This window comes from Malus domestica, chromosome 06, assembly GCF_042453785.1.
Source record: "Malus domestica chromosome 06, GDT2T_hap1".
Classification (NCBI taxonomy): domain Eukaryota; kingdom Viridiplantae; phylum Streptophyta; class Magnoliopsida; order Rosales; family Rosaceae; genus Malus; species Malus domestica.
The window spans coordinates 15,832,137-15,851,785 of NC_091666.1; the positions used below are offsets into that span (position 1 = coordinate 15,832,137).

General features: G+C 38.2%; 1 protein-coding gene across 1 annotated transcript; it reads right to left on the reverse strand.

The window, feature by feature from the left end:
• Window positions 1–1,325: 1,325 nt before the first annotated feature.
• LOC139196828 (uncharacterized) lies at window positions 1,326–18,388 on the reverse strand. The gene is made up of 5 exons (XM_070823172.1): window positions 16,133–18,388; window positions 13,658–15,880; window positions 1,972–2,112; window positions 1,415–1,744; window positions 1,326–1,355 (listed from the first exon to the last, which is right to left on the reverse strand). The coding sequence occupies exons 1-5, from the start codon at window positions 18,236–18,238 to the stop codon at window positions 1,326–1,328; spliced, it is 4,830 nt and encodes a 1,609-aa protein (XP_070679273.1). The 5' UTR covers window positions 18,239–18,388.
• Between the last annotated feature and the right edge of the window lie 1,261 nt (window positions 18,389–19,649).

Genomic DNA, 19,649 nt, shown 5'->3' on the forward strand with positions numbered 1-19,649 from the left:
GTCGTTTTGACTTGAACCTTGGTGAAGAGGCAGCTCCGCCTTCACCAGACAACATATGGCGCCCATCCTTCATATCCCCTACCGGTCCCCTTACCGTGGGGGATTCGGTGATGAAAAATGATATGACAGCTGCGGTGGTGGCCCGGAACCTTGTCACCCCCAGAGATAACAGACTGCTCGCTAGACGGTCTGATGAATTGGCGGTTAAGGAGTCTCTGGCTCTTAGCGTGCAGTGTGCGGGTTCTGTGTCCAACATGGCCCAACGCCTATTTGCTCGAACCCGTCACGTTGAATCGTTGGTGGCTGAAATACAGAGTCTCAAAGAGGAGATTAAAGGACTCAAGCATGAAAATAAACAATTGCATAAGCTTGCACACAGTTATGCCACAAACATGAAGAGGAAAATTGACCAGCTGCAGGAAAATGATGGTCAGATTTTACTTGATCACCGAAGGTTTGTGGGTTTGTTCCAACCGCATCTGCCTTCGTCTTCTGGGGCGACACCGCGTAGTGAAGCTCCAACTGATCAACCTCAGATACCTCCTCCTTCCGTGGCCCTGCCGACTGCTGAAGCTCCGCCGACTACTGAAGCACCACCTGACCAATGAATGCTATTAGTTCACACATCATTGTAAAATATTTTTAAGTTTAAGTTTTTTTTTTTTTTTTTTTTTTTCATGAAAAAGAATGTAAGAATATCTTGCATATCTATCAATGTTTCAAAAATAAACCCACACCCAAAAATAATTAAATAAACAAAAATAAAAATAAAAAAAATAAAAAAAATGACAATCATGGCAAAATAAAAATGCAGAAAAGTAAAGGTTTTTAGAAACGCAAAACTGATTGTAGAGCGATTCATAGATCTTCCTTTTTTTGAATACATGGGTTGCCTCCCAAGAAGCGCTTTCTTTAACGTCTTGCAGCCGGACGATACTTCCTTCTAAACTTGGATAGGGCCCATAGCATGGAATTGATCCTTGAATGGACGGTGATACTTGACGTGATCCGGCAATGGTTTAAATTCTAGTGTAGGTGCCTGAATCATCAAAATCAACAAGTTAGTATATACTAAAATCGAAATTGGAGAAGATGGCTTACTTGCTTTGTCCGACAAGAACTCAATGACAAACACCACATTTTTGAAAGCTTCAGGGATATTGGACTTGGCCAGATTGAATGTGATGGTTGGGACTTGTCCCATGTCATAAAATTCAACTTCTTTAGGAATGGTTGTCTCAAGCACATCCTCTTTGATGCATTCTAGACATACCCCATCCACTTCTCTCTCTTGATTCTTTGGAAAGGTTTCAAAGATGCCTTTCTCACCCTCTTCTTCCTTGGATTGCATGATCCTGCAAGGAATAAAGACATTTAGTGGAACGGGGTCAGGACGAATTGAATTTGGGCTTACCTTGGTTGTAGTGGACTGCATAGAGGGCATATGGGGCTGCGGCAAGGGTGTTGGGGCTAGGGTAGGCTGCAGCAATGGTGGTTCTTCCTTTGCCGTGGCCTTGTTATCCTCCTCTTCTTCGAGCAGTAACTGTTCATCCATGTTTTGGCTTGGTTTGGACATCTTGGGTTCATCTCCAACCTCTATGCCACTTTCCAAGTTGATAGCTTCAATAATTTCAACAGTTGAGTCAGTTACTTCACTTTGTTCTTGCATTTGCCCCATGAATTCTGCGATTTCTCCCATTTGATTCTTCAATTCGCTCATCACTTGGGCTTGATTTTGTGATTCCTGCATCAAAGAAGTTAGTACATCAAGAATTTGAGCACAATCTATTGACGAACTTGAATTTGATTGGAATTGTTGCGGGGCAGGTTGTGGTGGCTGCATAGGCGTTGTATAGAACTCCTCATATGGCTGCCAATATTCTCCTTGTTGAGCCTCCTTGGCTTGATTTTGTGAGCCCTGCGCCAAAGAATTTAATTCATTAAGAATTTGTTCATAATTTATTGACGAACCTGAGTTTGGTTGGGTATATTGTGTATGAGGTTGTGGTGGCTGAGCAGGGCTTGAATAGAACTCATTATATGGCTGCCAATATCCTTCGTGTTGAACTGGTTGAGGTTCCCACCACATAGTGTTTGAATGATCCCTCCAATCTGAATTATACGTGTTGGAAAACAAGTTGTTCATTGATTGATTATGATCATGATAACTCTCCCAACTCCTTTGTGGATGTTGATCTGCTTGATATCCTTGCGTATAGGACACATCGAATGTAGGGGTGCTTTGTATTGTGGTCCTTTCGATGTACTGTGACAATTGAGAAGTAAGAATTGCCATTTGAGCTTGAAGATTAGCAATTGCCATGTCTTCCTTCTTTTAGTACCTGATATCAAAGAAATAAAACTAAATCAAATATCATAAGTAAACAAAACAGGGTAATTATAAAAAATAAAATAAATAAAATAAAAAATAAAAATAAAAATAAAAATAAAAATAAATAAAATAATAAAAAAAAACTAAACAATTTAAACAAGACTCAAGACAAGGGATTAGCAACTTTGCTAATCCCCGGCAACGGCGCCAAAATTTGATGCGTAAAATAACTAAACACACAAATTAAACCCTCTTTTTATCAAATGTAGTAAAGTATGTAAGTAGGGATCGTTCTAGGCCGGGGATTAGGAGGGATTGCTAAACACTTGAAAACTGACTTAAAAACATAAAAACAAAATTTAAAACACTAAACTAGACTCAAAGAATGCAAAACTATACTTTAAAATACTTAAACAAACATAAAACTCAAAACAGCAACCTAATGACTCAAAACTGCCTAAAAACCACTTTCTGGGCAGTTTTGAGAACCTAACAAGAACTTGGACGAAGTTGTATGAAAACTTGAATCAAAACACTTAGAAACACAAATCAAAACACTTTCTAACTAATCTAAGACTTCAAAATAAAGGGGGATTTGTTTTGGACGAAAATTGAAAACAAAACAGAAACTTTAAAACAAAATAGATTGTAAAACGTTTTTGGATGAAAATGATGGATAAAAGGCTAGTTAGGAGGTTCTTCTCCACACATGACACACTTGCAAACAAAATGATTTTCAGTTGTTCTTTCAATAAATTATGAAACTCAACACCCCAAGTTAATTAGATACGCTTAAATTAACCTTCAAGTTCTCCTTAAGTTAATGAATTGGATGGAAAAGCGCATACAACAATTCAAAGCATTCCTCAAAGGTTCCTTACGTGATGAGCACAATAAAGATACAATCAAGAATCATGAAGCACAATGAGAACTATAAGTGTTGACGAGGCATTCGTTACTATGATAAGCATGAAACTAGTGCCAAGAATTCATTCAACGCGATCGTTTTCAAGCGACCTTCACTACTTGTGATTATAAGATTGTAACTATTAGGTGAAACTCCCTCATAATCTAGCATCATATTCATGCATGAAAACTAAGCGTGCACTCTCAATCAACATACACAAATAAGTTATCAATCAAGTAGATGAACGAATTGAATCCGCAACTTATGAAATAACAACTGAATGTAATCAAATCATATTGCAAGCATGTACATGGTTTCGAATCACCCCCCAACTAAGGGGATTTAGTTCCTCATTCTTGCAATACAAAGATACATAAAATTAGACATTAAAATCAAAGGAAAGAAAACACCTAAAATGCTCCAACTTGGAAAGCAAGTGCATCAATGGATCTCCCTTCCTCCATGTTGCGGCATGAAGCTTGTGGACAGATTTTTGGGTGGATTTATGGTGTAGAATGGATGGGGAATGATATGGAGGGGTTTAGGGTGAGTGTGGAAGAGAGTTTGATGGTTGGAAGGTGGTGGAGAACTAGGCAAAGAGGGTGGAAGAAGGTGGAGTGGCTGTTATGTTTTCTAGGCACTAGAATGGTGTTTTTGGGGTGTTTTGCTTCCTAGGGTGTGTATGGACGAATTTCTGTGATAAAATGATGAATATGGGGGATTGTCCTTTTGCCAAGGGGTGTAAACATGTATTTATAGGCCCCAAAAACCTTAGAAAATCAAGTTAGGTTAAGGATGAAATGCATGGTAATTTGTGTGTGTGGTGTGCAATGGTCCAAGGGTGAAAATGAAGTGATGATGCAAAGTGTGAAGGGTAAAATGGAGTGGTCTTGAAGCTAGGGAGCATGAATGATTGTGTACATTGCATAGAGATGGAAAGGGAGGTGAAAATGTGTCAATAAATGGGTCAAAGGTGCAGCAACATGTGGTACACAAGGCATGGGATTCCAAATGTGAATGATGGAGCATCAATTGGTGCATGTAATGGATGTAAATGTTGTCTAAAATCTAATGAGTGAAGGGAACAAGAGGTATCAAGCAATTGAGTGTAATAATTAAATGAATTGAAGCATGAAATTAGAAATTATGTAGGGGACAAGAGTGATCAAGCATGGCATGGAATCCAAAGGGAATTCTATGTGGTTTGCATGGCAAGGAATGCAAGTTGGGGTGATAGATTTTTGGGCTATTTTCTTCATCTTTTGGACCATAATTCTTCATATTCTTGGCCTCTTTAGTTCTCAAATTCGTCCATCCACTTGGCCCATGCATTTGCTATCCATTCCAAGCCCGAAACATGCTCAAAAGGCCTCCAAAATGCATCTTCTTGCATACTTTGTACTTAGAGTCTGAAAACACACAAAAATGACTTTAAACATTAAAATAACTAAGGAAACACGACATAAATGCACAAGAACAAGCCAACTAAGTCGCATAAATATGCTCCTATCACCAAGGTCACTTATCTTTTCTTCGAGTCTCTCCTTGGTGTGGAAAAATTAGAGGTTCTCAACTTTGGGAACTTGGAGAATCCTTTCAACCATCCTCATCCAAGAAATCCATGGAGCTAAGAAGCAAGGAATGAAGTCCCTCTCCTTGGGCGATTAGCCTTTGCTTATGCAAAGAGGAATCAACAAAGGTAGAAGATTTCTCAACTCACTTTGTTCTTGAATTAAGTCTTGCTTCACCCTTCTACTAGGCTTTGAATATCATGGGTAATGTTTTGTTTTTGAGTGCATACAAGCATGATTCTGCCTTTAATTGTTAATTGCATGCCATAGATGTTGCTCAAATGTACATGTTTTTCACAAAATTTCCTTCAAGTGGTATCAGAGCCTAGGTCTGGTAGTTGGTGAATCCTTTTGGGTTTTTTTATTTTCATAATTTATGATTTGAATGTTGTAATTGTTACAAGCTTTATTCTTGCTTCTTTGAATGTAAATTTTGTTAGAAAATTTGCCATCTCAAATGTTGTAGATGTAGTTCATATGAGCATGAATTTTGAAGCTAAAATTTGGTGCCATGTTTTTGGGGAAATTCGGCCAAATCTAAAGGGTGAATTTTGGGTTCATGTTTGTCTTGTTAAAAGTGTTTTAAAGTGACATTAGAAACCCCTAAGTACCCTAGTATGGTAATATGTTTTTTCCCTTAAGTTTGAGAGTTTTTGGGTGAAAAATGTTCATGGAGCTCTTATGGGTTTTCATGGATGTTCTTCATTGTTCTTGTTATGTTCTAACCAAGAACAAAAAGGTTTGGTGTTTTGATTCAAAGTGTTTGATGTTTTTCATAAAGTTTTGTTTATGGTGGTTGATGTGACTTTATTATAATAAATGGTATGACGTGATTTGTTCTTTTTCAATCAACACCGTACTAATCACTTACACCTTTTCCTTGTTTCAAGGAACCATATTTTATAGAAATCACTTTTTCAAACCTACCCATCACCTTTAACTTTTGCTGAAAAATTCAGAAGTTTTATGACACAATCTCTCATCCAAAATCGGCCACCCTATTAAATAGGGTACTTTTGGTGCTTTTATGCAATTACATAAAGTTTTGATACTTTTGTGTATTTGTACTTTGACTCGAAAGTTTACGTTTTTACGTTAAGGCTCAAAATCACTAAAGGACAAATTGTTTTGCTCCTTTAATGAAGTTTTTGCATTTGTTCAAATTTTTGGGTTCTAGTTGTAATTACATGAAGTAGTGGACTTTTGTGTTTTTACAAAGGGACCTCAAAAGTTTATGTTTTGCAATATAGCCCAATGGTTGAGGTTATTGCTTTTCGGCCCAAATTAGTTGAGAACAAAATAGTTTTGTATCTTTAAATAAGAATTGAATTTTCATTTCATTTAGCTCCATTTAAATCAATTCTATGGAAACAAAAACCAAATGAAAATGTTGCATTCAAGTTTAATTAGTTAAAACGTTAATTAATTAAAGAAAGGGTGATTATGAACCTAAGCCTACGATAATTGAGCTATATGAAAGGCCGTCTCAAATTTGTTTTAACCATGGGAATGTGTAGATTAGATTTTGGTTGTAATTTGAGATGATCAAATATTGTAAAAGAGCGTAAGCTCTTCTTTACTTTAAAGTAATTTATTTTGATCAAATGTTGTAAAAGAGCATAAGCTCTTCTTTACTTTGAAGTACTTCTTTCTTGCTTTATTTGATATGCATAAAAATGAAGTAGAGGGTCCAACGCCCAATAATAAAACACGCCATAATGTGATTTAGCGCGTAACTAAAATCAATCACCATCCCTAGACCGAGATTCAACACTAGGCTCGTGTTGGATTAAATCAAAGGTTCATAGTAATCCTAAGGCCTTAAGGCAACTATATAGTCCATCAATGAATGCAAACCTTATGTTAGTAGTACTGTATACTCTTACTTTAAAAACCGTTTTACAAGCATAGTGGGAGTATCATATACAACTAAATCAATCAAATGGACCAATAGTTGTAATAGGACCAAATTGTTTTAATAAGATTAAAATGCATGCTTGTATGTGATGAGACCTAAAACCCTCAACCAAACCATTATTAAGTTGATAAGCATGAGAGTGCTTTGAACACTCTTTCGTGGCCTTCCACCGTGATAGGCTCCGATCGTTTGTGACTCGTACATTAACTTCACCCTATCATGGGGGAGTACAAAGTGCGTGCTTACACTCAGGAGGAGTTGTATATGCATACATGATGTTGTGAAGGTAGGCAACGAGAATGATCAACATCATATCATTGTGAGGTTGTTCTTGAACCCCTACTCGAACTTGCATGGTGGGAATGACTTAACTAAGTGCAATGGAGCCAACATCATATCATTGTGAGGCTTCATTCTCTAGAGGCCAAAGAAGATGGGTACTTGCAAGAGATGCAAATGAGTAAGCGTACTCTCTCATTATTATTGATGCTAGCCAACATCATATCATTGTGAGGTGGGCTTGGTAATGGTGAGTCTCCCATACCCTACTAAGAGTTTCCTCCAAAACTCTCGAATTCCGATGAGGGATATGGAATTTGCCAAAAATAGTGGGTGGTGCTATTTGATTTAAAGACCCGGATCAAATGGCTTAAAATCAATCAATTTATATTCATTATGTATTTGTTTACCGATATATTTGCAAACGCTATCCAAAACTTGACAAAGAAAAGCCGAATGCTTTAGTTTCCGGACTTGGTACCACAATCCCATAGATTGTCTTAAATGGATTGTATATGTACCTAAGTAGTCTCATCCTCACATTCTTCCTATTGATAATGTATCATTGGAAGAACATGTAGTCTATCATAAAGAGGACAACACAAACAACCAATGCTTATTCCTTCATTATATGAACAAAGGAACTTATGAAGATTAGCATAAAGACAAGGACACTTTTAGTGTCATAGTTCTTCACTTACAAATCGTTGTATGAAGAAATAAGAGTTGCTTTGAACAACCCATTGTTAATGCAAACACTAGTGCAAGAGAGATAGTGGGAGTTTAGGGTCCATGACTATTGTAGTTAAAGGAGAAGTCAAATGAAGAAGGTGAAATAACTCCTAGGGAACAAACTTTCTTTATGAAAGGATGGACATTGGAAGGGGTATTTGCAAGAAATGTCTTGCAAGTGTCAAGAACACACCTTTCGAAGGTGTTGTAAATTGTTCTTGAATAGTTCAAAACAATTAGTTCTTCTACTTGAATGCTTGATTCCGTATTAGTGATGCGAAATATTATAAGCACACAAATTAAACCCTCTTTTTGACAATTGTAGTATAGATGTAAGTAGGGTATCGTTCTAGGCCGGGGATTAGGAGGGATTGCTAATCTATTCTAAATTAATTTAAAAATATTAAACAAGACTCAAGGACACAAAACTAGGCTAAAAACTCTAATAACTCGAAACACACTTAGAATGACTCAAAATAATGAAAACAATCAAATTAGACACTAGGAACTAAAATGGACTGATGCGTAAAATAAGTTAACACATAAAATTAAACCCTCTTTTTATCAAATGTAGTAAAGTATGTAAGTAGGGATCGTTCTAGGCCGGGGATTAGGAGGGATTGCTAAACACTTGAAAACTGACTTAAAAACATAAAAACAAAATTTAAAACACTAAACTAGACTCAAAGAATGCAAAACTATACTTTAAAATACTTAAACAAACATAAAACTCAAAACAGCAACCTAATGACTCAAAACTGCCTAAAAACCACTTTCTGGGTAGTTTTGAGAACCTAACAAGAACTTGGACGAAGTTGGATGAAAACTTGAATCAAAACACTTAGAAACACAAATCAAAACACTTTCTAACTAATCTAAGACTTCAAAATAAAGGGGGATTTGTTTTGGACGAAAATTGAAAACAAAACAGAAACTTTAAAACAAAACAGATTGTAAAACGTTTTTGGATGAAAAGGATGGATAAAAGGCTAGTTAGGAGGTTCTTCTCCACATATGACACACTTGCAAACAAAATGATTTTCAGTTGTTCTTTCAATAAATTATGAAACTCAACACCCCAAGTTAATTAGATACGCTTAAATTAACCTTCAAGTTCTCCTTAAGTTAATGAATTGGATGGAAAAGCGCATACAACAATTCAAAGCATTCCTCAAAGGTTCCTTACGTGATGAGCACAATAAAGATACAATCAAGAATCATGAAGCACAATGAGAACTATAAGTGTTGACGAGGCATTCGTTACTATGATGAGCATGAAACTAGTGCCAAGAATTCATTCAACGCGATCGTTTTCAAGCGACCTTCACTACTTGTAATTATAAGATTGTAACTATTAGGTGAAACTCCCTCATAATCTAGCATCATATTCATGCATGAAAACTAAGCGTGCACTCTCAATCAACATACACAAATAAGTTATCAATCAAGTAGATGAACGAATTGAATCCGCAACTTATGAAATAACAACTGAATGTAATCAAATCATATTGCAAGCATGTACATGGTTTCGAATCACCCCCCAACTAAGGGGGTTTAGTTCCTCATTCTTGCAATACAAAGATACATAAAATTAGACATTAAAATCAAAGGTAAGAAAACACCTAAAATGCTCCAACTTGGAAAGCAAGTGCATCAATGGATCTCCCTTCCTCCTTGTTGCGGCATGAAGCTTGTGGACAGATTTTTTGGGTGGATTTATGGTGTAGAATGGATGGGGAATGATATGGAGGGGTTTAGGGTGAGTGTGGAAGAGTGTTTGATGGTTGGAAGGTGGTGGAGAACTAGGCAAAGAGGGTGGAAGAAGGTGGAGTGGCTGTTATGTTTTCTAGGCACTAGAATGGTGTTTTTGGGGTGTTTTGCTTCCTAGGGTGTGTATGGACGAATTTCTGTTATAAAATGATGAATATGGGGGATTGTTCTTTTGCCAAGGGGTGTAAACATGTATTTATAGGCCCCAAAAACCTTAGAAAATCAGGTTAGGTTAAGGATGAAATGCATGGTAATTTGTGTGTGTGGTGTGCAATGGTCCAAGGGTGAAAATGAAGTGATGATGCAAAGTGTGAAGGGTAAAATGGAGTGGTCTTGAAGCTAGGGAGCATGAATGATTGTGTACATTGCATAGAGATGGAAAGGGAGGTGAAAATGTGTCAATAAATGGGTCAAAGGTGCAGCAACATGTGGTACACAAGGCATGGGATTCCAAATGTGAATGATGGAGCATCAATTGGTGCATGTAATGGATGTAAATGTTGTCTAAAATCTAATGAGTGAAGGGAACAAGAGGTATCAAGCAATTGAGTGTAATAATTAAATGAATTGAAGCATGAAATTAGAAATTATGTAGGGGACAAGAGTGATCAAGCATGGCATGGAATCCAAAGGGAATTCTATGTGGTTTGCATGGCAAGGAATGCAAGTTGGGGTGACAGATTTTTGGGCTGTTTTCTTCATCTTTTGGACCATAATTCTTCATATTCTTGGCCTCTTTAGTTCTCAAATTCGTCCATCCACTTGGCCCATGCATTTGCTATCCATTCCAAGCCCGAAACATGCTCCAAAGGCCTCCAAAATGCATCTTCTTGCATACTTTGTACTTAGACTCTGAAAACACACGAAAATGACTTTAAACATTAAAATAACTAAGGAAACACGACATAAATGCACAAGAACAAGCCAACTAAGTCGCATAAATATGCTCCTATCAAATTCCCCCACACTTAGCTTTTGCTAGTCCTCGAGCAAAACAAAGAGATAAAAGGAAACAAAACAAATAAAACACAACCTAAACCTTCCAACATTTGCCTCAGGGATTTCCAATGCACATGACATGTTAAAAATCATTATCCCCACAGATTTGAGTCATCTTTACACTTAAGCACATACTTAATCATAGTCACCACTTACTAGTTCACAATTAATCAATTAAAACAATGTTTTTGATGTAGTAACATGCCTTAGAGAAATCACTCAATTCCTTACAAGATATGCACTCAATTTTCACTCAGATTTTCTAACTACACACCCTATACTAGTTATATGTGAGAAGATTGATGTAGATATGAAAACGAACGCTCACATATATGTATCACAAAGAAAGCAATTTCTGGAGTTAATAAGCATGTTTAGATATGATCTCATGAATGGAATGCTATTACTTAGATGCGAGAACCAGTGACACCATATGCTCATACCAAATTCAAACTCCACATATTGAAACGCATGACACTCAAGATGAAGTTAAGGGTTGTAACGGGGCTTGGGGTGATGGCTAACAAATGAAGGATAAGGATAACAATCGTTCTTAAAGCAATAGCAAGTAAAGTAATGAAATTGAAACTTAGAATTCACTTAGATTGCAGTAATCAGCTTTTAGACACGAAGGGAAAATTCAAGCAATAATTAGGGCCGAATTCTATGTTTTGGACCCTTTCTTCAACAAGCAGCACTTTAAAACTCTTTTTTTTTTTTTTTTTTTTTTTTTTCAACTCTTCTTTTCTTTTCAACAAGCATAATAACTCACACTTCCCCCACACTTGTTTTCTGCCATACATTAATCAAAAGAAATTCAATTTGACTCATACTTCACTATGCTTCAAGAACAAGGGTGGATGGTCCTAAACTAGGATAGGTAAGGATAATGTGGTTTAACAAAGAATGTAGGCTATCAAGGCTCAATGGGGTTAACTTAAACATATAACGATATGGGATACATGGCAGTTTGGCTTTGGTGGTGGTAACTACACAACTTCATCTTGAATATGTGTTATGCAAATCAATAGCATGCTTTGAATGAAATAGGCATGAGTTCTAGCATTTGGAACTAAATGATGAAACGCCTTCTAAGTAATAACCAAGCAAAGAATAATGAGATCTTGCAACGACTTTAGAAAACAATAATGCACAGATTTTAACTCTCCAAATAAACATTTAGGCTCAAGTCTCACAAGGTTGTAGCGTTAGTTTGAGTTCTTTCCTTCAAGCATGTTACAAAAAAAACTAATTTTTTTTTCTTTTATGATTACATGTGATTTCATAAGTTATAAACACAATCACGCATAAATAAAGAGTAAATCAAACTTTCATCCATGTTTATAACTCTCTTTAACAGTCATGCAATTACAAACTGAATCCTCATCATTGTGTTGGAAGGTACCCTAAGACACAGATAAGCGCACAAAAACAACTCTTTTTTTTTTTTTTAATTTTCAAAAACAATTTTTCAAATTTTTATGAATTTTCGGATTTTTTATGTCAAAACACACTGAAACACTCCAAAACAGCTTAAAAAAAAAATACTTAAAACAACAAGGAACAACACAAGAAGTAATGGGTGATAAATTTCTACGAATTTCATGCAAAACAATGGTTACCCCCCCACACTTAAATCAAACATTGTCCTCAATGTTTCAAGCATATACTCACACCAAAAACAAGCAAATAATAAACGACAAATAAACATGACAAATATGGCAAAGTAAAAACCAGACAGAGTAGAGTTTAAGAACGCAAATCTGGTTTTGGAGATAGTTGATCTTGTTGACTTTCCACAGCTTTGATCTTGAACTGGATTGGAATTGTACGGCGAAGCTTTTCTCTTTGGCGATGTTCCAATTCCTTATTTGTTCTCCAAGCAGATGTGGCAGCTTCTCTAGTTCTTCATTTCAGACTCCTTCCGTGGCCCCACCGACTGCTGAGACTCCGCCGACTACTGCAATCTCTCCCAAGCAGCCTTTGTGAAGGCTCCCTCTTGTATTATGCTATGTTTCTTTATTTCCCAGTTTGCTGTTCATTTCCACGAAGTTTAATGTTAAAATCCTTTGCATATTTGTTAATGTTTCAAAATAGAAAGTCACAACCAAAAATAATTAAACAAGTAAGAAAATTGACAATCAAGCAGAATAAATGGGTTGCCTCCCTTAAAGCGCTTGCTTTAACGTCTTCCAGCCGGACGATGAACACCTTCACTTCTCCTTGGAACCCACGGCATGCAGTGGGATCTCCTCCACAACATGCTCCACAAAGTTCTCGTAGTATGGCTTCAAGCGATGTCCATTCACTTTGAATTCTTGCCCGGTTCTCAAGCTCTTAATTTGGACTGCACCATGCACAAAAAGATTAGTAACAACAAACGGGCCAACCCATTTGGAACGTAACTTACCAGGGAATAGACGAAGGCGGGAGTTGAACAACAACACTTTCTGCCCAATTTCGAAAGTCTTGCCTCGAAGCATCTTATCATGGAATGCCGTGGTCTTCTCTTTGTAAATTCTAGCATTCTCATAAGCTTCATGCCTTATCTCATCAAGTTCACTCAATTGAAGCTTCCGATGAATTCCAGCTTGGTCCACATTCAAATTGAAGGTCTTGATGGCCCAATGAGCTCTATGTTCTAATTCCACGGGAAGATGGCAAGGCTTGCCATACACAAGTCGAAAAGGAGACATACCAATGGGGGTCTTGTAAGCCGTTCGATACGCCCATAGTGCATCATCCAGCCGTAAGCTCCAATCTTTTCTATTTGGCCCAACGGTCTTCTCCAAAATCTGTTTGATCTCACGATTAGATACCTCGGCTTGGCCATTGGTTTGGGGGTGGTAAGGTGTGGAAACCTTATGCGTCACATGATACTTCTTGAGTAATGCCCCAATGGTACGGTTGCAAAAATGAGACCCTCCATCACTGATTAGCACCCTAGGCATCCCAAATCTAGAAAAGATATTAGTTTTCACAAAATCTGCCACAACTTTAGAATCGTTAGTTCGAGTGGCTTTCGCTTCCACCCACTTTGAAACATAATCAACGGCAAGTAATATGTAGGTGAAACCAAAAGATGAAGGAAAAGGACCCATAAAATCGATACCCCAAACATCAAAGATTTCAACAACAAAGATGGGTACCTGCGGCATTTGATCTTTTTGGCTAATATTACCTGTCCTTTGGCAGCGATCACATGTTAAACAGAAGGTTCTAGCATTTTTAAACAAAGTAGGCCAATAAAAACCACATTCAAGAACCTTAAAAGCTGTCCTTTGGGTGCCAAAGTGACCCCCACATGCATATGTGTGACAAAAACTTAAAATTGAGTGAAAATCTGATTCATGCACACATCTTCTTATAACCTGATCTGAACAATATTTCCACAAGTATGGGTCATCCCAAACATAAAATCTAGCATCCTTTTTAAGTTTATCACGTTGGAATTTGTTTAGGGTGCTAGGAACTTGTTTAGTCACCAAATAATTCACCAAATCCGCGTACCAAGGCTCACTTACCTGGATAGACATTAGTTGCTCATCGGGGAAGGTTTCAGAAATTGGCGATGCTTCCTTATGCACCATTCGACTTAGGTGGTCAGCCACCACATTCTCCACGCCCTTCTTATCCCGAATCTCAATGTCAAACTCTTGTAGAAGCAACATCCATCGAATTAGTCTAGGCTTGGCCTCTTTTTTTGTGAGTAAATACTTGAGAGCTGCATGATCAGTAAAAATAATAACTTTAGTACCAAGTAAGTATGATCGGAACTTATCTAATGCAAATACCACAGCAAGTAATTCTTTTTCAGTGGTGGAGTAATTTAATTGAGCATCATTTAATGTCCTAGAGGCATAATAAATAACATGAGGTTGTTTGTTCTTTCGTTGCCCCAAAACAGCACCAATCGCATAATCCGAAGCATCGCACATCAACTCGAATGGAAGGCTCCAATCTGGAGGTGTGATAATGGGAGCCGAAGTAAGAGCTTCTTTTAATTGCTTGAATGCCGTGGAGCATGCATCATCAAACTCGAAAGCCACCTCTTTTTGAAGCAATCGGCATAGTGGTTGTGAAATCTTGGAGAAATCCTTTATGAAACGCCTATAAAAACCTGCGTGACCAAGAAACGAACGAACCTCTCTAACCGAAGTTGGAGAGGGTAAGTGACGAACAAGGTCTACCTTAGATTTATCCACTTCAATGCCTTCTTCAGAAATAATATGTCCTAGAACAATACCTTGCTTAACCATGAAGTGACATTTTTCCCAATTAAGCACAAGATTCGTTTCAACACAACGTTTCAAAATTAAGGTCAGATTACTCAAGCAATGATCGAATGAATTACCAAACACGCTGAAATCATCCATGAATATCTCAATAATTTTCTCCACATAATCAGAAAAGATACTCACCATGCATCGTTGAAATGTCGCAGGGGCATTGCACAAACCAAATGGCATGCGCCTGTATGCAAAGGTGCCAAAGGGGCACGTGAACGTTGTCTTTTCTTGGTCCTCCGGAGCTATCACAATTTGGTTATATCCGGAATATCCATCAAGAAAGCAATAAAATTTATAGCCGGCTAACCTGTCTAACATTTGGTCCAGGAATGGCAACGGAAAGTGATCCTTCCTTGTTGCGGCATTTAACTTCCTGTAATCAATACAAACACGCCAACCAGTCACCACACGAGTGGGTACAAGCTCTTGTTCTTCATTCTTCACCACCGTGATCCCGGACTTCTTTGGAACAACCTGCACGGGAGACACCCAACGACTATCAGAAATAGGGTATATAACACCACAGTCAAGCAATTTTATAACCTCCTTCTTTACTACTTCCAACATGGGTGGATTAAGGCGACGTTGAGCCTCCCGAGATGGCTTAGCTCCCTCCTCCAAAAGGATGCGATGCATGCACGTGGTGGGACTAATGCCTTTGATATCCGCCAAGGTCCATCCAATGGCAGATTTGTGCTCCTTTAACACCCTTATCAACTTGTCTTCTTCTTGGGCCGTGAGTGAGCTAGATATGATGACGGGTAGTGTTTGATCTTCTCCCAAGAAAACATACTTCAAGTGACTAGGTAATGGCTTCAACTCAAGTGTAGGTGGCTGCACAATGGATGGAAGTAACTTGTTAGCCAAAACCGAATCTAAAATTGAGAGTGAAGACTTACCAGAATGTGATGGCAATGACTCGAGGGCCGCGACCATTTCAAACACTTCACCACAAGGAGGCACGGCAATATGGTCAGATTCCATGCCGTGGGTTGCTTGGATTCCCCCACACTTGTTTCTTGCTCCTATGCCGTGCACTAAGGCTATTTCAAGTGCATCGTCGTTCATTCGATCCAAATGTACCTGTGCCAAAGAATCAACAATGTCAATAGCGAAACAAGAATGGTCCTCCATTGGATATTTAATGGTTTCAGAAAGATTAAAACGAATAATGTCTCCATCAAACTCCATGGTTAATGTTCCCATAAACACATCTATTTTTGTTCTCGCTGTTTTCATGAATGGTCGGCCTAGCAAGATTGGCAATGATGGAGCATGGCTTGAATCCTCCATTTCTAAGACATAAAAATCTGCAGGAAAGATAAGATGATTGACCTGCACTAAAACATCCTCAAGGACTCCCTTGGGATAAGCGTTAGAACGATCGGCCAATTGAATTATCACGCCATCCTGTTTTAACTCACCAAGGTTCATTGATGCATAAATGGAATATGGCATAACATTAATAGAAGCACCTAAATCTAACATGCATTTTTCAAATCTAGTGTTTCCAATTACACATGGGATAGTAAAGCTCCCTGGATCCTTACACTTTGGAGGTAACTTCCGTTGCAAAACCGCGGATACATTTTCACTTACCTTCACAACTTCTTTGTTTGAAATTCTTTTCCTAGTTGTGCATAATTCTTTTAAAAACTTTGCGTACCTGGGCACTTGCTTAATAGCATCAAGTAAAGGAATGTTCACTTGGACTTTTCGAAAGGTATCCAAAATGTCCTTTTCGCTTTCTTCTTTCTTCGATTGTGCAAATCTGCGAGGGAAAGGAACATTGGGCAGATTAGTGTTCGAAATCACAACATTTGGAACATTCTTACCTGAGGTGGACGGATGGGATGTCTTAGATGGCTGCGGCATGGGTGATGGTACCCTTGCCGTGGGGTAGGTGTTCTCATCTTCCTTGAGTTGTATCTTCTCATCTTCCTTGTTTCTCACCTCTTTTCCACTTCGTAATGTGATAGCCTTTGCAGATTCGAAGCCACCCTTTGGATTGACCACTGTAGTGCTTGGTAACTTACCATTTTCACGGAATTGCCCCAAAAATTCGGCCATTTGGCCCATTTGCTTCTTCAGCTCATTAACCTCCTTTGCTTGGTTCTGCATTCCCTGCGCCATGGTGGTTAGTAACTGATATGTTTTATCATCATTCATAGACGTACCTGGGTTAGTTTGGGAAGATTGTGCCTGAGGAGGTGGTTGTGGTTCCATTGGCCTTGGAAAGAAACCCGGGGGTTGTCGGAATCCACTTTGTTGGCCATATTGTGGTGCATCTCTCCATCTGAAATTGGGGTGGTCACGCCATCCCGGGTTGTATGTATTGGAGAAAGGATCATTCCTTGGTTGGTTTTGATTCCCATAACCTACAGCATTGGCCGATTCCCATCCTCCATTCTCAATTAATTGAGGGCATTGATCAGATTGGTGTCCTTGAATGGAGCATACACCACAGATTGTAGTTCCTTGCGTTTTGGGGCCTTCAACCAACTGCGATAACATAGACGTAAGGTTAGCCATTTGGGACTGTAACTCAGAAATAGAACTTACCTCATTGACATGATGTGGCCGTGGGGTGTCTCTTTGCCCAACACCTTCATATTGTTGTGCATTGAGTGCTCGATTCGCAATGAGGGTTTTGGCATCCCTAGGTGTCTTATCCACTAGAGCTCCTCCCGCGGAAGCATCCAACATTTGCCGTTCAAGTGGTAAAAGACCTTCGTAAAAGTATTGAAGAAGTAGCTCCTCCTTCATCTGATGCTGTGGACAAGAAGCAACAAGTGATTTAAATCGTTCATAATAAGATGGGAAAGATTCACCTTGGCTTTGCTGAATTCCACTTATTTTTTTACGAAGAAGAATGATGCGAGAAGTTGGGAAAAACTTCTCCAGAAACGCCCTCTTCATACTCTCCCAAGATGTAACTGTACCGGGAGCCAACTCGTATAACCAATCCTTGGCTTTGTCCATTAAAGAGAATGGAAAAGCCTTCATCTTTAAAATACTTCCGTCAACGGTAACCGGAGTCATACTTGAGCACACCACTTCAAATTCCTTCAAATGTTTGTTCGGATCCTCCATGGAAAGCCCATGGAACTTTGGAATGTGGTGGAGCAAACTTGACTTTAACTCGAACTCTTCGGTTTTACCTTGAGCAGCCATGGGATATTGGATACACAATGGTGCGGCATTATCCAAACCCGAGGCGGCAAGCTCCTTGAGCGTACGGTTGTCCATGGCTATACCTTGCTCTTCTCCACCCACTTGTGCCGTGGCCTTCTCTTCAACCTCAACTTCTTGCTCTTCTAATTCAGGCTCGGGACTAGGAGGATTAGACTCTTGCAATTTCTTTTTCCTTCTCAAAGTCCTCTCAAAATCACCGTCAAAGTCGGAGATATGCTCACGAACAGGTTGTGAGCTACGGGTCATAAACTAGTACCTAAAAACAAAGAAAACAAAACAAATCAGCAACTTAAACAGAAACTTAAACAAAATACAATAATTCGAAAGAAAACAATCCAAGAGATTAGCAAAGTTGCTAATCCCCGGCAACGGCGCCAAAATTTGATGCGTAAAATAAGTTAACACATAAAATTAAACCCTCTTTTTATCAAATGTAGTAAAGTATGTAAGTAGGGATCGTTCTAGGCCGGGGATTAGGAGGGATTGCTAAACACTTGAAAACTGACTTAAAAACATAAAAACAAAATTTAAAACACTAAACTAGACTCAAAGAATGCAAAACTATACTTTAAAATACTTAAACAAACATAAAACTCAAAACAGCAACCTAATGACTCAAAACTGCCTAAAAACCACTTTCTGGGTAGCTTTGAGAACCTAACAAGAACTTGGACGAAGTTGGATGAAAACTTGAATCAAAACACTTATAACACAAATCAAAACACTTTCTAACTAATCTAAGACTTCAAAATAAAGGGGGATTTGTTTTGGACGAAAATTGAAAACAAAACAGAAACTTTAAAACAAAACAGATTGTAAAACGTTTTTGGATGAAAAGGATGGATAAAAGGCTAGTTAGGAGGTTCTTCTCCACACATGACACACTTGCAAACAAAATGATTTTCAGTTGTTCTTTCAATAAATTATGAAACTCAACACCCCAAGTTAATTAGATACGCTTAAATTAACCTTCAAGTTCTCCTTAAGTTAATGAATTGGATGGAAAAGCGCATACAACAATTCAAAGCATTCCTCAAAGGTTCCTTACGTGATGAGCACAATAAAGATACAATCAAGAATCATGAAGCACAATGAGAACTATAAGTGTTGACGAGGCATTCGTTACTATGATGAGCATGAAACTAGTGCCAAGAATTCATTCAACGCGATCGTTTTCAAGCGACCTTCACTACTTGTAATTATAAGATTGTAACTATTAGGTGAAACTCCCTCATAATCTAGCATCATATTCATGCATGAAAACTAAGCGTGCACTCTCAATCAACATACACAAATAAGTTATCAATCAAGTAGATGAACGAATTGAATCCGCAACTTATGAAATAACAACTGAATGTAATCAAATCATATTGCAAGCATGTACATGGTTTCGAATCACCCCCCAACTAAGGGGGTTTAGTTCCTCATTCTTGCAATACAAAGATACATAAAATTAGACATTAAAATCAAAGGTAAGAAAACACCTAAAATGCTCCAACTTGGAAAGCAAGTGCATCAATGGATCTCCCTTCCTCCTTGTTGCGGCATGAAGCTTGTGGACAGATTTTTTGGGTGGATTTATGGTGTAGAATGGATGGGGAATGATATGGAGGGGTTTAGGGTGAGTGTGGAAGAGTGTTTGATGGTTGGAAGGTGG

Bases quoted from the DNA above. Each gene is read 5' to 3' on its own strand.
- LOC139196828 (XM_070823172.1), bottom strand. From the start codon at position 18,238: ATGACCCGTAGCTCACAACCTGTTCGTGAGCATATCTCCGACTTTGAC. The intron at 15,881-16,132 runs GTCAATCATCTT...TCTTTGGCACAG, and splicing joins TTGAGGATGTTTTAGTGCAG to GTACATTTGGATCGAATGAA. The intron at 1,356-1,414 runs GTAAGCCCAAAT...TATTCCTTGCAG, and splicing joins TGCAGTCCACTACAACCAAG to GATCATGCAATCCAAGGAAG.